Below are 23,375 nucleotides of genomic sequence, written 5' to 3'. Positions count from 1 at the left end.
AATGCGACCATCAAAACCCCGGCGAGAAAATCATAGAACCGTCATTTTATCGCGCCTCGAACTGAACGATTCTATACCATCCAAAGAAGTCAGCAAGATCTCCTCTCGAATCGAAAACTTTATGGAAGAAGAAAAGAAAAGAACGAACCTCTTCGTCCGCTCCTTATACAATATCCGATGTCCACACTCCGTACAACGCAGGGTCGCATTATGAGGCAAGGAGAACTTCGCATCACATTCACCGCAGATATATCGCACTGACTGTACTTGAGGTTGGGCAGCGCCATAGCTACCGGCACCACCGCCGTTGCCAAAGGCGGTTTGATTGTTGTCGAGGGCGGGGACTTGGTAGGCTTCGCGAGACATTTTTTTTTATTCACTTTGGTGATGTCTATTTTTAAGAGTATTTTGAGAGATATCTGAGAAATAGCGCGCGTGCGTGTGTATGTGTGTGCTTATTGATATTTGATTTGGAGATATTCAAAGTTCTTTGAGGGAAGTGAGGATGGATATAAAATTGATTTGATTACGAGAAACTTTGCAGTGCTAAAGTTATCGACTCACCGCCCCCGCCGGCATCTTTATATGTTAACCGTATACGGAAAGCTTCTAGAAGGGCTCCATCGCCGCCTGGAATTTTGGGAAACCACCGATATCGGCAGAAACACAGAAACACTAATACGTATTCAACTTCTGAACAGCATATCGAATCGCTGACTTATATGTAGTCTATGTAATGCAAAATGGGTATTTACATATGCAAATTGCCATCAATTCACCAACCTCCGCCTATCTTGCCTGCAAGTTCAGCAACTCGTGTGGTATCGTTGGCGTTCTTGTCCTTACCCACATCGCTTTCCACTTTGCGGAATGTCGTATATACAAGGTCTTCTAACCTTGCTCCAGTCATATTCGTCCAATGCTGAAGGATATTATGTGTTCTGATCTCCATGTGATGTAGTGAAGTGAGAGTCGCTGCAGATTTGGCTTGGTCTTCAGAGTCTGACTCCGCGGAGAAGTAGGCCTCATCTACTCGCGACAGCCACTCACGCTGCTCATAGGTTGTATTTTTCTGTGTCATTATAGTGGAATCGTCAATAGATGCATTATGCATGTTAGAATTTGCTTCTCGAGCATCTTCGAGACGAATCTGACCGCCTCCGTTGGTGCAGCCACCAGGGCATGCCATCACTTCCACAAATGCATAATCAAGCCCTGAAGAGCCGTTCACACCAGAGCCAGTGGTTCCACGCTTTGCACCAGGCAAACGTGAGGCGCGAGCTGGCTTCATCTTACGGACAAGATTCTGAATGTTGCGGAATCCGTAATAGCGAGCTGCTTTCATGATTGTTTCGTTTGACTCCGACACCAAGGAATATTCAACAACGTCCGAGTTTCGTCCTCGTTGCGCTTCAATTCGACTACCTGGGTGTCTTTCCTGGTGCGAAGACAGTATATAGTAAAGATATCCACCGGAGGTTCCGTAAGCCAAACTTTGCTTCGATGTATGTGTGCCTGAAAATAAGAATGAGTCGATAGTAGAGTCCGGAAAATGAGGTGCATAAGCTAGAGCCAAGGGTTTCAATGGTAAGGATGGTAGTGATATGTTCCGGGATGATGCCAGCATCAGTAATTCGCGCGAGGTAATGACACAATCAACGTCTCGGACAGGAGACTGAGAGGTATTTGAGCTCTTATTCCATGCCGCTTCGGTCAATTCTTCGCGACTAGCCTCTAACTTTTTATCAAAGCAGGGCATGACAGCCAAATGCCAGATTTGAGACGGAGCGATGCCCAAAGCGCGGCTTAAAATAGACTTGACAAAAGTACCCGCTAATGCTTGAGGTGATTTCAAGCGTGAAAGATGCGGTAGAACATGTGGGTGTGTTTTCTCGGCATAGCATATCCATCCAGGGCAAGCAGATGATAATATGGGTCGCTTCGGGCTCGAGTACCTCCCACTTTCCTTGCATGTAGAGGGTGCCGATAGGGATTCGGTGACCTCCTGAGCAGCAAGTGTAAGGACCATTTGCCGCAATACGTCCGTATCAATAACCCAGGTAAACCCATTTCCATGCTTTCCTCCTGAACGTAAGCCTTGCGGTCCACGAAGAAGCTGATCAATCATATATCCCGCCTTGCGCTCGGAAATACCGTACGTCGCAGCCAAACTCGCCCTGACCTGCGGACTAACACTAGCAACAAATATCCGTTCATTGGGTTCTATCTCTCGAGACGCACTGATATCTCCATCTTGGGCGACTATTAATGGCGCTGGTCGATGGGCGTCTAGCGTATTAAGGACTTCGGCGTGAGATTGTAAGGAAATCAGCACGGCTTCGGCAGAGGTAACGCAACCCGAACAGGCGAGGCAATCCGTAAGGGAGATCTGGGTCGGAGCTTGATTCTCGGGTTGGACTTTGTCTTCTGTCGTTACTTCATATGCATTCTGGAATTGTAGTGACTGATTAGAAAAAATTCTTTGACGGGGAGAGTCCTTCACATTCTCACCTCTGCGCTAGCTGTACTTTTCTGAGGTAAAGATTCGACAGGCTTGATACACGCTAATCCAGGAGATATAAAGTCGTTCAAGTCATCAGCAGACAGAATGGCGCTCATTGTCACGGACGCGCGGTGAGTAGACAGCTCCGATTGATCAGCCCACGACTTCTCCTGGCGATACTAGAAGCTGACCCTGATGACTGTTAATGGACAGCGTTATTAAAATTGTCGTCATGAAAAAGGTGAAAATTACAACATCAGAAAATATGTTGCTTAAGCCTCAGGATGACAAAAGAATTCTTGGATTTGTCACTCGCCTCCGATGGGAAGCGGCAGTGGCGACCTACCCCGCCGGAATCGGCGCCAAGATAATATTAATTACAACGCTGGCCATTGGTTGCACGACTTAAAAGTATTCAAAAATCTAATCTGATGATCATTGCGATGCAATAAGAAAATGTCTGATAATGTCTTTTAAGATCCAAAAGACTATGCGATCTGATATGTGCACGGAAATTGGATACAAAATGTCACTTCCAATATGCCTTCCTTAAATCTTCTAACTTGACAGCCCTAGCTGCGTCAACGATGCTGCTCACTGTCGAAGCTATGGAGTGCTAAACCCGAACGACAGATGGCCTCGCACCAGAGTACAATTTTACGCCCGGATTTCGACATATAGCTATTCGAGTTGTTCAAAGACTGTTGCTGGCCGGAAGCATTGAAATGAACCGTGTGCCTAATTCAGAAAACCGTTGATCAATCTTGCGTTGAACAGCCATGCGCTGCTCCATTTGCTGTTGAATCTTCGCGCGCTGTTCATTGAGAAATTGCTCCATCTGATGATCGTAGAGCTGGCGATGGTTAACCTAGTCGGGCAAGAGACTATCGACCGCCCAGAGTGCTCCTTTTTGTGGTGGGCCTCGTCTTCCTGGATGCTCTTCGTTTTGGTGCAGCTACCTCATCCTTGTCGTCATCCTCCTCTTCCTCTTCCTTCACAGCCGTTCGCTTTCGTTTGCTATTCACAGCAACCTTTTCCTTCTTCTCTTCCACCGTATCTTCGTCGTCGATTTCCTTTGCTACCGGGCCCGTCTTGCGTTGAACTGCTGGTACCACAGCACTAGTTCGGCCGCCAACGGTAAGGAAAACGATCTTGTTACCATTTGGAAGCGCGGAAGATTGGTTCTTCTTTCCCTTGCCCCATCGATGCTTGAAAAGCCAATCCTCTGGGAATTGTTCCGAATCAGCGAGTACACGCACAGATGTCGTGCAGACGTAGTCAATAGAGTTGTGAAGTTGTTGTATTTGCTCGTTAGTCAATGTATTGCTATACTGCTCCGGATGTATCTTGGAATGATACAGAATTTCATCACTATCATTGTTAGACCATGCACGAAAGTGTAAATTCTTTGACTTGCTGGAGCTTACCCCATCCAGTTGCCGATGCCACTAATGTTGGCTTGATCAAGCAGTAGTGCCTTAATCGGAACTTTTTTGCCTTTGATTTTGTCCCGCAGCCAATCCAAAGTCAATATATCCTTATCTGTGAGGGGATCCGGTCCATTCTCTCTGAGAGGAGTATATTTTCGAATGTCGTCAGCCGGACAATCGACAAGCCGTATCCTCGCCAATCTGCGAGGGTCTACAAATGCTGCCTCTGTTTTCGGTGTTTCATCCGTTTCAAGCAGAAACTTCCAATACTTCGGCGGCCACTCTTTGTCATCGGCGTTGGTCGTACGGTAGTAGTATGTATCGGCATTTCTGATTTTCAACCAGCCCGTCATACCGAAATGCATCACGACATGGGGAGGCTTTGCCATTGTGATCCAAAAATATTTACCCTGCTGGCCAGCACCTGTGATTTTGTTCCCTTGCATTGCCTTTTGAAACTCAGCAGCGGTTGTGCCTGCTTTTCCATAGACAATATCGTCATTTTGCACTTGCACGTTCGCCAGTGTCCTGCCCACGAGATGTTTCCGGATGAAGTGCACGATACGCGCGACTTCTGCGAGCTCAGGCATAATATTCTGTTGCGAAGGGGGGTATCGCTGGTGGGAGAAGGTGTGGTATTTACAGTACTATGAATATGGACAGTTTAGGCAGGTCATATGGTAAAATGTCAAAAGTTGGGAATAACATCAATATTGGATGCGACGAGGCTGAACCGCGTAAAGGGGTTTCAATGGTCGCGCGTGATCCCGTGACCTCGTGACCTGACTCGGCTAGTGAGCTGGACCGTGCTCATTATTGCTTAGCTTCTCCATGACGTTCTGTACTTTGCCATTTGTACATACTCTTCTGCAGATAGATAGGATCGCTCTGTTCTACAATCTGCTTCCGGATGAATCTGAACTGGTTCTGGGCGCAATCAGTTGTATCGTCACAGGCTGAGGAGCAGTCCTCTGGCAAGATGTCGTCGCTATCCTCGGTCAACTCACCATCGTTAACTCCGCAATTTTGCTTCAACGAACGAGTCTTGCGAGGTACACTGAGAGCCACGAGTTTAGTGCATTCTAGATTTATGCTTACATTCCATTACCAACAGATTTCCTCCGCTTGTCTCGCTCCACTATCGATGATTCAATCACCCAGAATCTAAATGCCTTATTAACACCTGCTCGCGAAGGGTTCAATCCATCATCCACTGACGTGCGGCAGCTCGGCGCGTCAAGTAGACGAAACCCTTCCAAAGAATCATGCGCAACATTCAAAAACAGTGTATTGTTTCCTTCATGGCAGAGCAGATCAGATGTTCTCAATTATTGTGCCATGGTGGCAACGAGCCCTGATCCAGAAGACCCCGGCGTTGTATCGCGACAAGTGGAAACTGCGAGAGAACAGGAACGAGTCGTTGACGAACGTTTAGACCCTTACTCTGGTCGATACTTTCCTCGCGAAGCTCGCACCGAGTCGCTGGCCAATCTTGTCCGAAACGAAAGGAGTGTGGAACAAATCATACGAGCACGAACTTGGGGTATAGTCTCTGAGCGATGTGATTATAGTGGATCTTGGGAAGATGCTTTGAATCAATGGCATGAACATCAGAAGTGATCTTCTGATGCAAATAAGAGCAGATATCGGGTCATCACTTCGGCGTCCCCCGAAAGCATGGTGCTCGATAAGTATATATAGTTCATCTGTACGACTACGGTGCATTGCATGGCGTTTTATATGGGAAACAGCATTGGGTGCGATATAGTAATTGATAGTCTCCTTTCGTCATATATACCTCTTCATTGTTGAGACCAGAAGATGTTACTGTATGAAATGACAATTACTGGGAGGAGGTGGTTCAGACATTCTCCCAAGGTAAGTATGTAGCTGTTCACTTGAAAATGCAGTATCTATGAGTATCCCCACTCCCACATAAAAAGATCGTCTGGTGAATAGACAGTCTTAATTATCAAGTGTGAAGCACATGCTTAGCGACAGTCATAGTATGACAGTAATGGAGCTGTTGCTCCGCTGTGCCGCTAGCGTCTTTTTCAGCAGACGTTGCTGGTCCCCGCACCCAACCTACTCAATCACCCACCTCACCAGGCTGATCTGACGAACGACCTGTGTGTGAAATCCAAAAAAGAGGTTGCTCATCATGCCTCAGCAATTGAGCTCTAAGGACTCGTCGCTGTTCCGACAAGTGGTCCGCCACTATGAAAACAAGCAGTACAAGAAGGGTTTGTGTTATGAACACTTTGCGGTAAACTTGCAAAGAGTTGTATGAGCATTATTCGAGGCTAACTTTCTTTTGCAACAAATATTAGGTATCAAAACGGCCGATCAAATTCTACGCAAGAATCCCAACCATGGCGATACACAAGCGATGAAGGCTCTCATCATGAGCAACTTGGGACAACTGGAGGAAGCGTTCGCTTTGGCCAAGACGGCGCTTAAGAACGATATGAAGTCTCATGTGTGCTGGCACGTTTTTGGTCTTCTCTACAGAGCCGAGAAAAACTACGAGGAAGCTATCAAAGCCTACAGATTCGCTTTGAGACTCGAACCGGACTCGCAGCCTATCCAACGTGACCTCGCTCTCCTTCAGATGCAGATGAGAGATTATCAGGGTTATATACAAAGTCGCAACACAATGCTCCAAGCTCGACCAAATTTTAGACAGAATTGGACAGCCTTAGCGATCGCTCATCATCTCGCTGGGAATCTGACCGAGGCCGAGAACGTACTCAATACCTACGAAGAGACTCTGAAGACGCCTCCACCCAGGACAGATATGGAACATTCTGAGGCTGTCTTGTACAAAAATACAATAATCGCAGAGTCTGGTGATCTGGAAAGAGCACTAGAGCATCTTGAGACCGCTGGAAAGCGCTGCTCAGATGTCTTGGCCGTCATGGAAATGAAAGCGGATTACCTTCTTCGCCTCGACCGAAAGACGGAAGCTGAGGCGGCTTATGCTGCTCTTCTTGATAGGAACCCCGAAAACTCTCACTACTATGACGGTCTTATTAAGGCAAAGGGGCTTGTGGATACAGATCACAAAGCTCTCAAGGCCGTGTATGATGGGTTCGTGGAGAAGTTCCCTCGCGGTGATGCTCCTCGGCGCATTCCCCTAGACTTCCTCGAGGGCGATGAATTCAGAGAAGCTGTTGATAGCTATCTCCAGCGCATGTTGCGCAAAGGAGTCCCGTCTCTGTTCGCCAACATAAAGGTCCTCTACGATCGTCCAGCCAAGCGGGACACTGTCCAAGAACTTGTCGAAGGATATGCGTCGGGAAAGATACAATCACAAACGAACGGCTCATCTGAGTCCCAAAAGCCTGAAGACAAGACCACGTTTGAGGCTTCGACTTTCTATTTCCTTGCTCAGCACTACAACTACTATCTCAGTCGAGATCTCCAAAAGGCTCTGGATTATGTCGAAAAGGCAATAGCTCTTGTTCCAAAGTCTGTTGACTATTACATGACGAAAGCAAGGATATACAAACATTATGGAGATCTTCCCAAAGCGGCCGAAATCATGGAGGAAGCGAGGAAGCTCGATGAGAAAGATCGCTATATCAACTCTAAAGCAGCCAAGTACCGACTCCGCAATGATGAGAACGACAAGGGACTTGAAGATATGAGCAAGTTCACTAGGAACGAGACTGTTGGTGGCACTCTAGGTGACCTCCATGAAATGCAGTGTGTATGGTACTTGACAGAAGATGGGGAGTCATACTTGCGACAGAAGAAACTTGGACTTGCATTGAAGCGATTCCATGCAGTTTACAACATTTTCGACACATGGCAAGAGGACCAGTTTGACTTCCACAGCTTCTCACTACGCAAAGGCATGATTCGAGCATATGTCGATATGGTTCGATGGGAAGACCACTTGCGAGATCATCCATTCTACACTCGAATGGCATTGTCTGCGATCAAGACTTATGTTTTGCTGCATGATCAACCCGATCTTGCTCATGGCCCGATGTTTGCGAACCTGAATGGTGCGGATGAAGAAGAGAGAAAGAAGGCAATCAAGAAGGCTAAAAAGGAGCAACAGCGGCTAGAAAAGGCTGAAGCTGAAAAGCAGGAGCTGAAAAAGGCCAGTGCTGCCAACGCCAAAGGTGCTGATGGCGAAGTTAAGAAGGAGGACACTGATCCTTTGGGCAACAAGTTGGTTTCAACAACAGATCCTCTTAAGGATGCCCTGAAGTTCCTCGTACCTTTACTAGAATTCAGTCCTGGCGATATTCGCGCTCAGAACGCCGGATTCGAAGTCTACGTCCGAAGACGTGAGTATCTTTCTCCTTATCTGAAACCAAACCTAGAAGATACAAACGAATATTGACTAATATCCAGAAAAAAACGCCCTTGCCTTGAAATGCCTACTTGCTGCATATGCTATCGATTCATCGGACCCGACATTGCATGTCCAACTCGTACGCTTCCGACTCGCACTCAACAATTTGTCAGAGCCACTACCCGAGAAAATATCCGACGTTATTTTGAAAGAATTCGAGACTATCCTCCCCAAATCCACAAACCTCAGTGAATGGAACAACTCTTATTTGATATCACACAAGGAGAGTGTAGACCATGTGCGCGCCGCGCTCTCAGCTCGTTTACTCATCTCCCCTAATGAAAAGGCGGCATGTGAGAAAGAACTTGTCTCAACGCTGGACCTTGCCAGCACGACTTTAGAAAAGGCAATCTCTGGATTAGAAACGTTGGACGAGTGGAAAGCGGACCCTGCTACCAAAGAAGCATACAATGAAAAAGCCCACAATAAGTGGAAGGAGGCCTCTGCATTTACCTCACAGTAAAGCAGAAGTGAACCCTTGCTTTTACCTTTGTTCTTTAATTCATCTTTGCTTGCATGCATTTGAGGGTTGTACTTTTTCCAGCGTGTGATGGGTGAGGAGAGTCATGGTTGAAGTTTGAGATGCTCAGTGGGAAAATTAACCTTGATGAAAGTTATGATGGAGGTTTGATTCTAGCATTTGCATAGTCATATGATTATGATACCATATCATTGTCCAGTATGCAATGCTCATGTATCATAGAGCCACAAAAAGGGAATAGATGGGAGAGATGAAAACAACACTTTTACAGTGTATCCAGTTCGACTTTCTTTAAAATCTAGGCCTTGCAATCTGTCCCGATGACTCTGGTTAGAATGGGAATCTGGTTCATACAGCATGCGAGACTAGATACCATGGGCTGGATTAGAATGGCGTTGTATAAAAAAGTAGTTATGCTAATTTACAAAATGCAAGATGCAATTATAGGACAACCAAATATTGTTACATAAATCGCAGAAGGGGCTAGGGCGCTAAAGGAGATGGACGATTAGGATATCCGTCTACTCTCCATTCTCGTTATCCAAGTTCCCATAAATGGGCTTCCTCTTAGCCACCTCCGGATCTTCGCCGTACCCATAATCGATCCAAAGTCGTTGCCATAACGGCAATTTCTTGGGTCTTTCGCCCTCTCCCAAAACCCACTCTGAGCCTTCATCAATGCGTTTGGCACGTGCCTCTTCCTCAGGAGCGAGTATGTATCGACTCATACGAGAAGCGATGCGTGGATCAATGACCACATCGTCAATCCATTCGCGCTCTTCTTTTAGAAGGTTGGATTTTGCTGCAGTTTGAGTATCGTTGCTGGCACTAGCTGAGTTCTCTTCTTCGATTTGTGATTTTCGAGCTTCGGCTGCTTTTCGCACGGATTTGTGCCATTCCTTCTCTTCGTGCTCGAGAATGGTTTGCTGCTCATAGGTCTGTTGTGACTGGTTTACTTGAGGCTCAGAGGTAAAAGACTCATTTGACAGATTCGATCCAGAGTTTTCTGTGTAAGTGCCTTCGTGATATGGCCTGGTTGTGGAGGCCAAGACAGCTGCAGCGATCTCATGGCCAACAGCGTCCGCAAGATAACGTTTCGTCAAATAGCGATATATTCTGATAGGAGTGTTCAAGATTCCTAGAAGATGAGGGAAAGGAACAGGTAAAGAAGCTTCGAAAGATGCGGGGATAGTAACGGGAAGGTTTCGAGATGAGTAGTCTGCAGTTGAAATGTATGCGGACGTGGGACCCTTTGGTTTCTCTTTTTCAGGTTCAGTAGAAGGTTTCTGTTCAGGTGTTGAGGCTGAAGCACTGTCGGTATTTTCGGAATTTGCAGTGGAGAGTGTGTTAGCAGATACATTAGATGCGGTATCTGCGTCCGGGGCTTCAGTAGGTAACTCCGGAGGAGGCGGAGGAGGGTCGAGAGGACCCAGCCAGCCCTCATGAAGACCTCGAATGTATTCCTTCCATGTATGGCGTCCAATCACAACATCGCCTAAAGGTCCAGGTTCCTCTGTAATTCCCATTCGTCGTCGAGTTTCAGCGATTATCAATTCTTTGCTCGGCTCCTTAACCACCGAACTCTTTTCTCCAGCCTGTCGTCTGTAGTCGCGAATCTTCTCAGCCAAACCCGCTCGAACTTCGCCCTCTTTCCTTCCCTCAATGACCTCGTAATCTAAAGCCGCAGAAACAAGAATGGGCTTCACATATTCAATGAAATATTCGCGAGCAGAACGAAGACCATCTCCGGGAGGTGCAGAAAGGAAAACTGTAAGTTTCCGTCTATTCTGTTCTATAGGCAGTGTCTCTTTGGAAATGTGAGCGACAAGGTCGGCCCATTTCTGTTGTATGCGCTTTTTCTGTCGGCGGTCGTAGGTTATGGCGGTTGCGAAACCTCCGGTGATAGACAAAAAAATCATCCAATTTCGCGAGGGTAGTCTAAAACGGAAATTTGGAATTCCTATAATGCAAGTCAGTCTCTGGCCTCATTAAGATGGCACAATACAAACATACCCATCATCTTAAAAACTGGATTCTGCGGTTTGGGTGGAGATGGAGGCTTCGTCGTCGATGCACTTGCCGTGCTCGGCGTTGTGCTGGATGTACTGGCATTTTCAGACATGGCTGCTGATACCTACAGCTATATCCAAATTGATCGCGATTATGAGCAATGGCCTGAAGCAGACCGATGGACGTAGCTAGATCTAATAGGAACCCAAAAAAAGTTCACGGGCCGACTGGTCGTTTTTCGGAGCATTATATAAGCGAGTGCTGATTGGATGACTACAATTAATTAACTAGTTAACTACTCTGTAGTTAATGCCGAACTATATCAAAACAAAATGTCAACTCATCTTTCAACTACATGTATATCGTGGGAACATTCTGGCCATACTAAAATGAATCGAGAGTCTGATATCCATTTATCGCACTTCATAGATTTTCCTCGGTCAGCTGGATACTATTTGCAGCTAAATGAGGCGCGATTGGAATCAAGATTGAAGGTTTTTAGGCAATCACATTGTTTCAATGTTCTTCTATACTTCAACATATAGCATCGGCTCAAGAGGATTCTGAGAGACCAACCTCCTTTCTTGCCCAGGCTATTGCCTCCTGCACATCTGGTATCCGTGCAGCCGGAGAATGCAGCAAAATTTGTGAAAGATCGTCCGCGATTTCCTTGCCCTGGGACCGAAGCCACCATGTCAGGACGGATTCTTTTCTGCTCATCCTATCTAACAGAACAGCAAAATATAATATGATCAGTAAAGCCATAGGCTCTGATTCCCTGACAGCGATGAAGAATTTCGGATCGTTTACACTGGCAATTGTCCAGCAATAGTTCTTGATCAGATCTCGTTTTTCCTCGGCAAAGCTATACTTGATATGGGCGATCGCAACTTGATATATTTGGCTATCCCCAGCAAGGCATGCCACAGACGGATCACCTATATTCCACACTCCAATCTGATCGCTGGCTGTAGTAAGTTTGTCCAGAGCGGCCCTCATGTTGGTATCCAGATCGTCCAGGATTATCATGTCAATGCTCGACATTATCTCATATTGACATTCTGGGCGGGAAGCTCCGCTCATTAGGAGCGTGTTTGCACTGGACATCATACTCAGGGTTGAACTGAGTCGGTCTAATGCTCGCGGTTGAGGTGAAACAACAAAGTTGAAAGCTGCCATAAGCAACGCGAACGGATATAGGTCATTGATATTTCCTTCATTAATGCTCTCGAGCTGATCGCGCATTACAGCTGTAGCCTTTGCATAGTATTCGAGGGCCAGCCTCATGTAGGCTTTTTGTCCCGAGTGAGCAAAATCTGCAGCTGCCAGCGCAAGTATTCCATTCATGAGACAGCTGTTCTTCAATGCGGCTTGCGGTAGATACACCTCGAGATATGCTTTGTCCCTCGGAACACTATAAAAGCCCCATGCTGTTCTTGTTAGCCATCGATGCATCAGCTCGCGCTCCAGTATATTGTCTGGAGGGGAGCTCGGTGACTGAATGAGATGCGGTGTTGACTTTTCATTGGATGTATATTCAATCACGGTCTTTTGAGCAGAGGCGCGTTGTCTCTTCCTCTTAACAGCATTGCTGCCTACAGACAAGAACTTGTATCTCTGCACTCCATAACCTGTACAAAGTATCTGTAGACGCGTACACCTTGGACATTTGGCAGGTGGTTCCGGTGGATCACACTGCACTGAAAATGAGCCATGCTGTGTCCACGGGTGTTGTCTGTTCTGTATGGTGAGAACCTACTCTTTTCTTCTGTTTTCTGCAGGCATCGCAGCCTCTGCTTGTGGGTACGCCTGGCATTGAGGCTATGTAAATCGCAGAATTTGGCTAGTAAAAGCCCAAGTTAAAGCTCTGTCTTCTCAGTAGATCTTCCAGAGGAGCGACCATGCGTGATGTTAGCTTCAAATAGGCTTAGTGTCATAAGTCACGTGATATATTGATAGGCGGTCAGAACTATACAGCCAATCAACGGACGCGGAAGATCAGTTTTTCCCCGCCCTTTAGCCGAACCTAACAGACCCTTGGCGTAACCAAAGAGGATTAGCGCACTTCCCGGTCTGTACCTGCCATCGATTCCAGGCTCTTTGCACAGGGTCATACAAATCAATTGCTGGATATATTGTATATCTGTCCAGGTAGATTGGAGAGATCGCACTCGAATTGCCAACTAGAAAGAGCTTGTCTACGTGTCCCCAAGCCAGAGCACACGTTCTAAAGTTTGAGAACAAAAACTCCACCGTTCGGCGTCCCACACGACGGTAACTGGCCCGCCAGTCAACTCCCCTTTCCCGTCCTGGCCTTTGGCGCCTCGCCCACTCGAACTATGCTCTCCTGTTGGCCTGTTGCCCTGTGATCGGTGTGCTGTGCTCGTCTGTCTGTTCTTTAACCCTGGATCAATCATTCTGACTGCTGCTTTCCATCCTGTCTGTCTCAACGGATCACAAATATTGAACGACATCTCGCCTCTGTGTGACCTGGCTCGCTTCGGCTGGCCATCAGACACATGCTTTCTGTTTCACTTTTTTGGCTGTTCTGAAACCAACCGTCAACCCTTGATTTCTTCTCGACCCCTCGTCCCTCCGCCCCCTTTCTTTGACCGCAGTCGAGAAGGTCAAAACATTCATCCTATTGCTTTCAAGTCAAGGCAAAACGACCGCCCAGAATGGATCCGAATAACAATCGCCTGCACTTGAACTTTGGCTTCAACAATAACAACAACAACAACGACAGAAACTACAATGCGGCGAACAACCGTGTCTACCCCACAACACCCTCCGCATTCCCGCAACCAATATACCAGGGCCAGGATTTCATGGATCCTCACGGTGCGCAGAACACTGGCTATGGCCAGGGATATTTTGTGAATGGGCCTTACTCGCAGCAAGCTCATTATCCTATGCAACAGCAGCAGTATGCCCAACATAACCTCCCATCTCCTCAGGCCGCCTACGGAGCTCGTGTGCCCTACAACAACGATGGCACGAACGGCCTGATCCAACAGTTTTCCAATCAAGACTTGAGTGCATCCCCCCGGTCAGGATTGTCTCCACGAGCTGCCTCTCCCGCTCAGCGACCTCGGACTGCTGGCTCGACCGGGCCGCAACACGGAGGGCACCTGGCTCCTTCAATGGCTAATCGCAACTCGAAGCCGGCAGGGGAAGAAGAGGAGCTTCAAAGATACCCCGAGCGGTACTCGGAAAACGTCCATAAGCGTGGTAAAGCTGCTAAAGAATTGATCAATGTTTTCTTCCAAGAGAACATTGAGCGTGCCCGTGAGCGAAACATGCGGTAAGACCATCTGTACCGTGAAGCAACAATACAAGATGAGACTAACTTTAATCTACCCAATGACAGATCCGTCAACCTGGACAAGTTGGTGCAGAGCAATAGCATGCCGGAAGCGAAGAGACGAGCAGAGGCAGAGGCTCTGGCGAAGAAAGAGTCGAATTTCCTGCGTTTCCTTCGAACCAGGGAAAGCCCATCAAACTTCCAGACCATCAAAATCATCGGAAAGGGTGCATTTGGTGAAGTCAAACTCGTGCAGCGGAAGAGCGACGGCAAGATTTATGCTCTCAAGTCATTGATCAAGACAGAGATGTTCAAGAAAGACCAATTGGCCCACGTTCGTGCAGAACGTGACATTCTTGCAGACTCCAAGGACAATCCTTGGCTAGTGAAGCTTCATGCTTCGTTCCAAGACAGTGCCTACCTCTATTTGCTGATGGAGTTTTTGCCTGGTGGTGACCTTATGACAATGCTCATCAAATATGAGATTTTCTCAGAGGACATTACACGTTTTTATATGGCTGAAATTGTTATGGCCATTGAGGCCGTGCACAAATTGGGCTTCCTTCATCGGTGAGTCATTCGATTCAATGTAGTATGTCGCTGAAATTTCCCTAACATTCTGTCTAGTGATATAAAACCGGACAACATCTTGCTGGATCGAGGCGGTCATATCAAACTCACAGATTTTGGATTGTCCACGGGAGGCAAAAAGACACATGATAATGCATACTATCAAAACTTGCTGAAAAATTCGACATCCAAAGACAAGAACAGGAACTCAGGTTTCTTCTCGGACGCCATCAACCTTACGGTGTCTAACCGTGGGCAGATCAACACTTGGAGGAAGTCTCGTCGTGCCATGGCCTATTCAACCGTCGGAACTCCAGACTATATTGCCCCGGAGATCTTTAATGGTCAAGGTTACACCTACTTGTGCGATTGGTGGTCTGTTGGAGCAATCATGTTTGAATGTTTGGTTGGTTGGCCCCCTTTCTGTGCTGAGGATACCACAGATACATATCGTAAGATTGTGAACTGGAGAGAATGTCTATATTTCCCAGACGAGCTTGTTTTGTCACGAGAATCGGAGGGTTTGATCCGAAGGTAAGTTACTTTTGTCGTCCGAATATAATAAGATGATTGCTGACGTTAGCTTGTTCTAGTTTCCTATGCGATGCCGAGCATCGTATTGGTAACGAAGGTGGCCAACACGGTGGTGCTACGCAAATCAAGAACCATCCCTTCTTCCGTGGCGTGGTCTGGGACCAACTACGCAACATTCGTGCACCCTTCGAGCCTAGACTCAGCTCCAACGTTGATGTTTCCTACTTCCCCATTGATGAGATTCCTCAGGAAGACACGAGCGCGGCGCATAGGGCACAGGTCCGCGCAATGCCAGAAGAACAGGAGGCCGAAATGAGTCTTCCGTTCATTGGCTATACCTATAAAGCATTCAATGCCTTCCAGGGCAATTGAAAATTCGACACATCTATAACATAGAGTTTTCTTGTTACAAATGGCATATTTTATACGTGCATTGATGATCCTTGGTCGAGACTGCATATGAAAAATATAATGGCTTGAATAATGTACTTCGGCCATTTGTTAGATCTACTTACGATACAATCTCCTCGAAGTTCGCGTGAGCTATAAACTCGCTTTCGAAGACAATCTCAATCTCTATTGGGTACTTGGTTAGAAACTATTTGTTCATACCAGTTCTCTGCATTTTTGGATTTCGTCTGTATTGCCATCATCGCTACCCAGGCAAAGCGTCGAATTATAGTATTTAAAAAGTCTACTACGTATGAGTAGGACCTAGCTCAAAAAATCAAATGAGACCAGTAAAATGACCACATCTAACCATAGAATTTTATATCATGACAAAACCACCCTGAACGCCGTTCAGTATGAGAAAGAGAAACGAACTTTTCCCAACACAAATAACACTAAGGCCGAGGCGCCAAACCAGGAACTCCGCTATATCTCTCTTCACGCTCAGTCTTAAACATAATCTGTATCCAAAACTCCTTGCTATCCTCATCAAACCAAGTCCAATATCTCCCTTCCCTTCGATCAATATCTCGAGCCTGAAGCTTAAAGCCACAAGTCTGATATGGCTCGGCAGCAACTAGAAGATACTGAAAATTCTTGTCTGGCGGATCATCGACCTTTTGCTCAAAGGCCGACATGAATCGAACACGCGGCACAACACCGGGGGTGATCTCTTGGTACTGTAATTGGAAAAGAAGACCCAACTGCCTCGTTAGGGGGTCGCGTGTCTTGGTAATTTTATAACCTGGTCGACCAATCTTGACGACATTTTTCTTAACTTGCACTCCCATTGCACCCGGTAAAACCCCATCTTGAGCTTTGCCTTCTTTCTGTTCACGAGCCGCTCGTCGGGCGAGGTTGGTCTGATGCTTGCGACCTTGGGTATGAGCGAGATAGGAGCCGTCATTTTGGTGAACGGTTAAACATAATCGACACTCAAAGCTGCCGAGATGATTCTTGAAGAAGTAAGGGTCTTTGGCGAGATCGATTGTTTCGAGCGCAAGCTTTCGAAGACGTTCTCGACGGTCCGCGTTTGTTGCAGATTGCGATGCGACACCACCGCCACCGAATTTGGAACCAGCGCGATTCTGTATTCGTGTTAGTAAAGACCTTTGCTTTGTAAGTATTACAGGGACGTATAGCAAATTACTTACCTGATAATCCATGATGGCTTTGTGAGTGAGTTATATCCTTGGGTAAATCTGAAGACTGAATTGACCTTCAAGAATCCGTCCATAAATCGGATGGCGGTGGAAAGCGGCAGAATAGTTGGGAACTTCGACCTGGTATCCACTTGATATGCCATCTCTGATTGGATAAGCTCCCCGGTCTCAATGTGTGGGTCTATCAACAAACTGATTTCACCGCTGTTGTACTCTTCACGGCTCTCATATTGCATAGTCGCAGGGATGAGCCAGAATACCAGCGTAGGTCATCGTCTATCCTTTGATGGTGCACTATGCACTGTGCGGTACATCGGCGAGGTCGAAGGCACCAAAGGTGACTGGCTTGGCGTGGAATGGGATGATCCATTGCGAGGCAAGCATTCGGGCGAGCATAATGGGAAGAGATATTTCACATGTAGTTATTGACCTCTTTTTGTTGAATTTTTCAAATGTATGGTTTCTTATTGATGGAGTTAATAGGCCTCAGTAATCAGCCCACGGCTGGTTCATTTGTGCGGCCTACTCGGCCCATAGACAAACCCCGAGCCTTCCTCGAGGCACTTCACGAGAAATATGCATCGGAATTCGAAGAGGAGATTGCAAAGAGGCAAACCTCGAATAATAACGAGAATTTCCAGATGAATGATACTATACAGTTCAATGGTAAAGTCGTGGAAGAAGTTGGCTTTGAAAAGATCAGGAAACAACTCGCCGAACTAAAGGAGCTCAAGGTTGTTCTTCTAGATGGTCTGCGAATTGCAGGTGTCTTGGCATATGGTGGCCAGAATGAGCCCGGATATGACGAAGAATTGCAGAGGACTTCCCAGACGTGTCCCAAGATCACCGAACTGGATCTTACTCGAAATTTGATTTATCGTTGGCGGGATGTTAATGATATCTGCAGGCAGCTGAAGAAGTTGAGGAGTCTGAAATTAAAGTACGTATTTATTATCCCTGCTGTTGAATACATGCCTGACCCTTGAAGTGCAAATCGATTCGAAAAAGTTCAACCTGGCCTAGTGTTCAATGGCATTACGGAGCTACACCTAGATGAGACTCTCATGCCTTGGGATGAGGTACGTTTATGGCTTTTAGACGATGTTTACGAGTCTCCGTACTTATATCTCAGATAGATATCTTCGATAGCGGCTCAATTTCCGAACCTAGAATCTTTATTGGCCTCATCCAACAGCTTGACTTCAATAACAACAACTCTACCTGTCACTTTGAAGAGCCTGGTCCTCGAGAATAATGACTTAACGTCTCTTTCATCACTCAAAGCTCTTTCTGAGCTTCCAAATCTCTCACGATTGATACTTCGTGGGAATAATTTAGACACGGTCTTTGCTTCACAATCAGGGAACGACAACGACAAATCGACCTTCCAATTTTCACGCACCCTGAAATTCTTAGATGTCTCTCACAACAAGATTGATTCATGGCTATTTATAAATGATCTTTCTACAGCATTTCCTGGATTAGACTCCTTACGAATATCCGGAAACCCACTTCATGACAGATCTATCGCCTCTACCAGCGTTACCGGATTACCCGAGAAGCCTATGACAGCGGACGAGGCTTTTATGCTGACTTTGGCTCGACTTGAGAATTTGACATCTCTCAACTACAGCAAGATCACGCAGCAGGACCGGACTAATGGAGAGCTATATTACCTTTCTTTGATTGGTAAGGAATTATCAGCCTCTTCGGTGTCGGATGAGGCAAGGATCCTTGCTACACATCCAAGGTATTCGGCGTTATGCGAGATATATGGAGAACCTGACATTACGCGCTCGGAAGGATTACAGGGGCCTAATATAAAGCCAGGATCAGTCGCTGCCCGATTAGTGACATTCGAATTCTATCAAGTACCCTCACCAGGAACGTCAGAATCTGCCATCGATACAACAGACTCAGCAAGCAAATCATGCCTAATACCCAAGACATTCGATATATATAGAATAAAGGGCATTGTATCTCGTTTATTTGCTCTCACACCTTTACGATTTCGCTTGGTGTGGGAAACTGAGGAATGGGACCCAGTGGAGGAGTTCAACATACTTGGCGGAGAAGAATGGGGTAGCGATGAAGAAAATGATAACGTGGCTGAACCGCGAAAGCGAGATATACAAAACAGTGATCCTACAGTCGTCAAAGTCGATGGGAGCAAGTTTATTCGACGTGAAGTTGAGCTTGTTGATTCGACGAGACAAGTCGGGTTTTGGTTTGACGATAACACCGATCGCGTACGGGTTCGTATAGAGCAGTTATAATGAAGTCATGGATATGAGCACCTGGGAATGAATACATTCGAGGGCGTACTGTAACGTGTAGTAGCCACAATCGGTTGCCGCTTTTTACGGTATGTTGTCCTTTGCCGAGCACTCCTTGAGTATTATATCTTACCATATTGGACTGTATAGTATGTGCGCAGCTTTTCTACTGATTTTTTAGTCACCGCATTCTGCCATACTAGATCAAACGGTATGGTGGTATAGGTATAGACAAAGGTGGCTAGATGGGTACAGAGGTGTACAGTGAGACTGTGCCTCAGCGTTTACCTCCATTACTTAGATCTCCTATGGAGGTGGTCAGCCGTTTTGGCCTCATACTGTTAAGTATATTTATTTCTCTACTGTCTATTATTCTCAAAATATCCTCTTGAGGACTGTGGCCTGGAAAATCTTAGCCCGGCACCACCCGACCTTGTGCTAGAACCATGAACGCTTGTTTCAACTGTTTTCTCTTCTTGCCAGCCCATGAAGCTTTTTAAAAGTATCAACTGTCTTTCTTTTTGCAACGGCAATAGTATCTTCAAATTGAGGGCTTCGTGAGGTGCTGGCTGGTAGTTAAGCATGTCAATCCCCTTTGCTAATGGCATTTACCGGCGAGACTTGCCTTCTCTTTTGTCTCCATTTCCCTTCAACTCGTTGGAGCTGTTTGAGCTTGCCATAATCTTCAGAGAATAGGAAGAAAGCCGGTAGAGTAGAATTGAGTGTCAAATCCTCCTTGCGGTGCGCTTGCATGCCCAGGTGGTTATTGAAGACACTCAGAACGGTGCCCATTCAATACCGACAATCTAACTTTAACTGTATAATCACGGTGACATAGAAATTACGCGAAAAAAATTTTTGGAAAAAAAAAAGAGCGTGACTTCTGTCCCTGCACTCTATCTGTGTCACTCGGGATATAAAATGAGTATCATGATACATATATTTGCAGCTATTTAGAGCTGTCAATTGATGCCAGAGACAATGTTCCAAGTTGCTGTTCATGTTATCTATGTATTCATAGGTAGGTCCATTTTCTGTTATACTACTTGAACAGCTTTTCCTGTCAACTGGTAAGTTGGTTGTGTTAAGTAGATTCTGGGGCCCAATATGACTGCATTCAGTGTCAACCTCTGGTGACTATCGTTTCATGGCTGTGCCATTTCACACTTTCCGTGCCCAACATCTCCTATCTGCCAGCTCTAATTTGTGTTTCACCAACCTCTCCGTCTTTGCACTTGTGAACCTAGGACCACCAACCATTCTGAGCGGACTAATGGACGATTTGCTGACTATACTTCCACAGAAGCTCTATCCAGCACAGTTTGTATGACCATTCAATGGCCCTCTCAGGTTCTTATATATTAAAAGTAATCCAAGAGAAAGATGGCTAATTTCACCGACGTTGTAGTTCACTACTCGCGTTGATAAACTGAATTACAAAGATATGAAATACGTCATTAAAGTCTTAAAGAGCGACTCAGCATACTAGCGCACGTTGTTCTAGTGATAGGAACGCTTGTATTCATCCTGACACCGACTGGATTACTATATCACTGTGTTAGGCATTAGTCAAAATGGCAAATTTTCTCGGCCATTACAGGGTAAACTATCAAATTCATAATCTTCTTTTAGCTGTCAACTGTCCCTCGGCCTCATGAGAGTCTTGGTGCCGCCTTTGCGTGAGTATCCGTTCTTTGCCACAGTAGAAATCGATCCATGAAGTAACAAAGACTATTAGATACTGTGGGCTTCTGCTGGTTTTTTTTGGGGTTGAAATCATGACCAGAGGATCTGTGCCGGAACCCATGTGGAATGCTATGGCAAAAGAGAGAAGTCCAGCCTATCAGTCCGGTCAAGAGCTTCTTTGAAGCCAGCAGAGAACTGAGTTGGCTGTAGCATATATCGACCAGTTCGGGTAGGCAAAGTTCGAGGAAGAACAAGTTATGTCCTTGCCCGGCTTTGAGAAGAAAACAGGATTTCGTTCAACATTCATAGTTATAGATTCGTTGAAGATAGCAATCATGTCAGCTATTATATAGACTTTCCGGCCCAGTCTCAGTGTGGGTTAGAATACACTGCATACTCAATCGACGCAATTCATACCATACTTCAGGGCTGAGGACAGAAAAGGCCGAAAAAACAATTGAGATGCTAATGAGCATCTACACTGGACGTCACAAGAAGATTCTCAGACATGATAGCCTATTTCTTTTTCATACTTGTCAGCTTCCTTATGGTCTTCACTCCTCACATGCTAGTGAATCAGTTTCAGACTCACTAGGGACTGGGTCAATCTCGGCTTCCAGTTCACTTCTGGTGGCTAGCCGTCGTCCTACTTAGAGAATGGTAGTTCTCCCAGTACACATGAGATTCTAGCCAACCAATGGAGCATAAGTTGAGCGATTTGGGTGATATAGTTATGGTTTTTCTGTAGGCGGCTGTCGTTGGATGCCGTGCAAATAAGGTTACTTAGAACTAGATAGCTCCGATCCGCCGCCATTTTGGTTTCTTCAACTTCCAACGTCATACCGTCACCACACATCACCACACCACCCTTCACAGCAGACAACCTGCAAAAATCGAACAAAATGGCAGAATATTGGAAATCAACGGTGCGTCAATTTTGTTTTGATTTATTATCAAGTATTTACTAATGCGACAATAGCCGAAATACTGGTGTAAGCACTGTCAGATCTACGTCCGAGATACCCCATTCGAGAAGACACAGCATGAAGCCACGGGCAAACACCAAGGAAATCTGAAACGATTTCTCCGAGACATTCACCGTAACAAGGAGCGCGAAGAAAAGGAGAGCCAGAGAACCAAAAATGAAGTAGAGAGACTTCGAAACCTCGTTTCGGGGAAACCAGCTGGAGATGCGACACGAAACCGACCTGCGGCGACAACGTCAACCACTGCACCAAGACAAGTGACCGCGGAAGATCGAAAGAAGCAGATCGCGCAGCTAGCAGAAATGGGTGTCGCTGTGCCCGAAGAATATCGAAGAGAAATGGCCCTTGCGGGAGACTGGCAGACTATATCAGAACGAAGAATAACACCGGTTGAACCAAGCAAGGAAGAAGCAGAGTCCACCAAACTTAATATCGGCGTGAGGAAGCGAAAATTAGAGAATGAGGAAGATGAAGAAGAGGCTCAAATGATCGCCAAACCTACACATAGGGGATGGGGCAATACGACACGAGATTATCCTGGCACTACTGAGGACGAAGATGACGACCTTGATGCTCTTCTCATGAAGACGACGACTGTTAAGGAAAAAAAAGATCCGGACCCGAAGACGGTATTACAGTCCATCAAAGCAGGGGAGCAAGCAGAATCAGGGGATGTTGAGAAAACGGAGAAAGACCCAGACGGCTCAGGCCCGAGTACAATATTGAAAAAGGAGGAACCTGACACGGGAGACTCTCTCGAGACACCATCATTACCAGTGGGCGATGTTCCTGTGTTCAAAAGGCGTAAAAACAAGGCTTCAAAGCGATGAAATGTCACTTAACAGTCTTTGCATTGGCATAGACTTATTCCATATGCTATGATTTGCTCATGATAGACTTAAGCATAACTGTGCACATTGGATAAGACGTTTCACACGTTTCAGAGCACAAATACTATTATTGTCCTTAATGAATTTGTGTGAATGATCCAGGATAGAATTTCAGAGTATGGAACAATGTGATTGGTGGTGACACCTTCATTGCTTAGTAATGCTGGTCCGGACTCTATTCAAGAAATGCAATTCGTGAACCAACCAATGCCTCGATATAAATTTTGTATGCCATCTTAAATTTTGAAGCTGATCTACGAAGCCCTGTTGGACTCATTGGGCTATATTAGCGGTGCAGTTGACTCTGGACCTCCGACTTCGATCTTTTATTCCTCGAGTCCCACTCTCGAACTTGCGGTTTCTTTCCAACCGCAGAAATCTTAGCTCACTACTTCGACATCTCCACTGCTTCTACAAACCTCCCCGGACCTGTTTTCAAACGTTCAGATGATTATCAATCGCACAATCTTCCACATGTCGTATCCAATTATATATCGGTTAGCATCTCCTTTTCGTTCATCAGCTGTGCTGTTCGCGTCATGATACTCATGCATGATATCTAGTGGTGTTCTGTGTTAGACCGAGTTCCTAGGTACGCAAGACAGGATTGTTCTCCTTCACTTCTCCATTCACTGCTATGGGACTCCAGTTGCAGCTTTGCTACTGAATTTTTCGCATTACTCGGTGCTTCCAACGCTGCTTCTGTACTCGCCCAAAATCGCC

General features: G+C 46.1%; 11 protein-coding genes across 12 annotated transcripts, besides 1 other annotated feature; 5 read left to right on the top strand and 6 right to left on the bottom strand.

Moving 5' to 3' along the window:
- Positions 1-46: 46 nt before the first annotated feature.
- TSTA_076230 (metallothionein-I gene transcription activator) lies at positions 47-507 on the bottom strand (the record flags this gene model as incomplete). Its single annotated transcript, XM_002341599.1, has 2 exons — positions 149-507; positions 47-71 (listed from the first exon to the last, which is right to left on the bottom strand). The coding sequence occupies exons 1-2, from the start codon at positions 364-366 to the stop codon at positions 47-49; spliced, it is 243 nt and encodes an 80-aa protein (XP_002341640.1). The 5' UTR covers positions 367-507.
- Positions 508-695: 188 nt separating this feature from the next.
- On the bottom strand, positions 696-2,777 carry TSTA_076220 (iron-sulfur cluster assembly associated protein Nar1, putative). Of its 2 annotated transcripts, XM_002341598.1 has the most exons (3): positions 2,512-2,777; positions 847-2,449; positions 696-793 (listed from the first exon to the last, which is right to left on the bottom strand). In XM_002341598.1, exons 1-3 carry the CDS (start codon positions 2,617-2,619, stop codon positions 771-773), a joined length of 1,734 nt encoding a protein of 577 aa, XP_002341639.1. In that variant the 5' UTR covers positions 2,620-2,777; the 3' UTR covers positions 696-770. The 2 variants fall into 2 exon arrangements, with proteins under 2 accessions (XP_002341639.1, XP_002341638.1); XM_002341597.1 differs by having other exon boundaries at positions 696-2,449.
- Positions 2,778-3,219: 442 nt separating this feature from the next.
- On the bottom strand, positions 3,220-4,523 carry TSTA_076210 (formamidopyrimidine-DNA glycosylase, putative; the record flags this gene model as incomplete). The annotated part of the gene is made up of 2 exons (XM_002341596.1): positions 3,220-3,874; positions 3,931-4,523. 2 exons carry the CDS (start codon positions 4,521-4,523, stop codon positions 3,388-3,390), a joined length of 1,080 nt encoding a protein of 359 aa, XP_002341637.1. The 3' UTR covers positions 3,220-3,387.
- A 244-nt stretch (positions 4,524-4,767) lies between these two features.
- TSTA_076200 (caffeine-induced death protein Cid2, putative) lies at positions 4,768-5,744 on the top strand. Its single transcript, XM_002341595.1, has 2 exons — positions 4,768-4,985; positions 5,048-5,744. The coding sequence occupies exons 1-2, from the start codon at positions 4,844-4,846 to the stop codon at positions 5,551-5,553; spliced, it is 648 nt and encodes a 215-aa protein (XP_002341636.1). The 5' UTR covers positions 4,768-4,843; the 3' UTR covers positions 5,554-5,744.
- A 350-nt stretch (positions 5,745-6,094) lies between these two features.
- Positions 6,095-9,021, top strand: TSTA_076190 (acetyltransferase catalytic subunit (NAT1), putative; the record flags this gene model as incomplete). The annotated part of the gene is made up of 3 exons (XM_002341594.1): positions 6,095-6,176; positions 6,264-8,234; positions 8,302-9,021. The coding sequence occupies 3 exons, from the start codon at positions 6,095-6,097 to the stop codon at positions 8,763-8,765; spliced, it is 2,517 nt and encodes an 838-aa protein (XP_002341635.1). The 3' UTR covers positions 8,766-9,021.
- A 143-nt stretch (positions 9,022-9,164) lies between these two features.
- TSTA_076180 (TIM complex component Tim54) lies at positions 9,165-10,952 on the bottom strand. The gene is made up of 2 exons (XM_002341593.1): positions 10,797-10,952; positions 9,165-10,743 (listed from the first exon to the last, which is right to left on the bottom strand). Exons 1-2 carry the CDS (start codon positions 10,903-10,905, stop codon positions 9,305-9,307), a joined length of 1,548 nt encoding a protein of 515 aa, XP_002341634.1. The 5' UTR covers positions 10,906-10,952; the 3' UTR covers positions 9,165-9,304.
- Positions 10,953-11,172: 220 nt separating this feature from the next.
- On the bottom strand, positions 11,173-12,673 carry TSTA_076170 (uncharacterized protein). The gene is made up of 2 exons (XM_002341592.1): positions 12,553-12,673; positions 11,173-12,488 (listed from the first exon to the last, which is right to left on the bottom strand). The coding sequence occupies exons 1-2, from the start codon at positions 12,607-12,609 to the stop codon at positions 11,346-11,348; spliced, it is 1,200 nt and encodes a 399-aa protein (XP_002341633.1). The 5' UTR covers positions 12,610-12,673; the 3' UTR covers positions 11,173-11,345.
- Positions 12,674-13,471: 798 nt separating this feature from the next.
- Positions 13,472-15,775, top strand: TSTA_076160 (serine/threonine protein kinase, putative; the record flags this gene model as incomplete). Its single annotated transcript, XM_002341591.1, has 4 exons — positions 13,472-14,097; positions 14,164-14,667; positions 14,725-15,201; positions 15,261-15,775. 4 exons carry the CDS (start codon positions 13,472-13,474, stop codon positions 15,571-15,573), a joined length of 1,920 nt encoding a protein of 639 aa, XP_002341632.1. The 3' UTR covers positions 15,574-15,775.
- Positions 13,513-13,548: a microsatellite.
- Positions 15,776-15,921: 146 nt separating the features above from the next.
- TSTA_076150 (splicing factor 3a subunit 2, putative) lies at positions 15,922-16,850 on the bottom strand. Its single transcript, XM_002341590.1, has 2 exons — positions 16,806-16,850; positions 15,922-16,739 (listed from the first exon to the last, which is right to left on the bottom strand). The coding sequence occupies exons 1-2, from the start codon at positions 16,815-16,817 to the stop codon at positions 16,047-16,049; spliced, it is 705 nt and encodes a 234-aa protein (XP_002341631.1). The 5' UTR covers positions 16,818-16,850; the 3' UTR covers positions 15,922-16,046.
- Positions 16,851-17,034: 184 nt separating this feature from the next.
- On the top strand, positions 17,035-19,740 carry TSTA_076140 (tubulin-specific chaperone, putative). The gene is made up of 5 exons (XM_002341589.1): positions 17,035-17,232; positions 17,298-17,754; positions 17,803-17,893; positions 17,951-19,179; positions 19,241-19,740. Exons 1-4 carry the CDS (start codon positions 17,061-17,063, stop codon positions 19,088-19,090), a joined length of 1,860 nt encoding a protein of 619 aa, XP_002341630.1. The 5' UTR covers positions 17,035-17,060; the 3' UTR covers positions 19,091-19,179; positions 19,241-19,740.
- Positions 19,741-21,593: 1,853 nt separating this feature from the next.
- TSTA_076130 (formin binding protein, putative) lies at positions 21,594-22,649 on the top strand. Its single transcript, XM_002341588.1, has 2 exons — positions 21,594-21,702; positions 21,756-22,649. Exons 1-2 carry the CDS (start codon positions 21,679-21,681, stop codon positions 22,590-22,592), a joined length of 861 nt encoding a protein of 286 aa, XP_002341629.1. The 5' UTR covers positions 21,594-21,678; the 3' UTR covers positions 22,593-22,649.
- The last annotated feature ends 726 nt before the right edge of the window (positions 22,650-23,375 follow it).

The sequence above is a fragment of the Talaromyces stipitatus genome, genomic scaffold, assembly GCF_000003125.1.
Source record: "Talaromyces stipitatus ATCC 10500 scf_1105507295523 genomic scaffold, whole genome shotgun sequence".
NCBI lineage: Eukaryota > Fungi > Ascomycota > Eurotiomycetes > Eurotiales > Trichocomaceae > Talaromyces > Talaromyces stipitatus.
The sequence above is the reverse complement of the archived record's forward strand: the minus strand, read 5'-3'. Positions and strand labels throughout refer to the sequence as shown.

What these genes read in the sequence shown, in the direction of transcription:
- TSTA_076220 (XM_002341597.1), bottom strand. Translation starts at nt 2,619, where the DNA reads ATGAGCGCCATTCTGTCTGCTGATGACTTGAACGACTTTATATCTCCT. An exon ending in AAAGTACAGCTAGCGCAGAG is followed by an intron (nt 2,450 to 2,511) that starts GTGAGAATGTGA and finishes CTACAATTCCAG; the next exon opens with AATGCATATGAAGTAACGAC.
- TSTA_076200 (XM_002341595.1), top strand. Translation starts at nt 4,844, where the DNA reads ATGAATCTGAACTGGTTCTGGGCGCAATCAGTTGTATCGTCACAGGCT. An exon ending in CAACGAACGAGTCTTGCGAG is followed by an intron (nt 4,986 to 5,047) that starts GTACACTGAGAG and finishes CATTACCAACAG; the next exon opens with ATTTCCTCCGCTTGTCTCGC.
- TSTA_076180 (XM_002341593.1), bottom strand. Translation starts at nt 10,905, where the DNA reads ATGTCTGAAAATGCCAGTACATCCAGCACAACGCCGAGCACGGCAAGT. An exon ending in TCCAGTTTTTAAGATGATGG is followed by an intron (nt 10,744 to 10,796) that starts GTATGTTTGTAT and finishes CTTGCATTATAG; the next exon opens with GAATTCCAAATTTCCGTTTT.
- TSTA_076170 (XM_002341592.1), bottom strand. Translation starts at nt 12,609, where the DNA reads ATGCCAGGCGTACCCACAAGCAGAGGCTGCGATGCCTGCAGAAAACAG. An exon ending in GCAGAAAACAGAAGAAAAGA is followed by an intron (nt 12,489 to 12,552) that starts GTAGGTTCTCAC and finishes TTTTCAGTGCAG; the next exon opens with TGTGATCCACCGGAACCACC.
- TSTA_076140 (XM_002341589.1), top strand. Translation starts at nt 17,061, where the DNA reads ATGAGCCAGAATACCAGCGTAGGTCATCGTCTATCCTTTGATGGTGCA. An exon ending in TGGGAAGAGATATTTCACAT is followed by an intron (nt 17,233 to 17,297) that starts GTAGTTATTGAC and finishes TGGAGTTAATAG; the next exon opens with GCCTCAGTAATCAGCCCACG. An exon ending in CTCTCATGCCTTGGGATGAG is followed by an intron (nt 17,894 to 17,950) that starts GTACGTTTATGG and finishes TATCTCAGATAG; the next exon opens with ATATCTTCGATAGCGGCTCA.
- TSTA_076130 (XM_002341588.1), top strand. Translation starts at nt 21,679, where the DNA reads ATGGCAGAATATTGGAAATCAACG. An exon ending in CAGAATATTGGAAATCAACG is followed by an intron (nt 21,703 to 21,755) that starts GTGCGTCAATTT and finishes ATGCGACAATAG; the next exon opens with CCGAAATACTGGTGTAAGCA.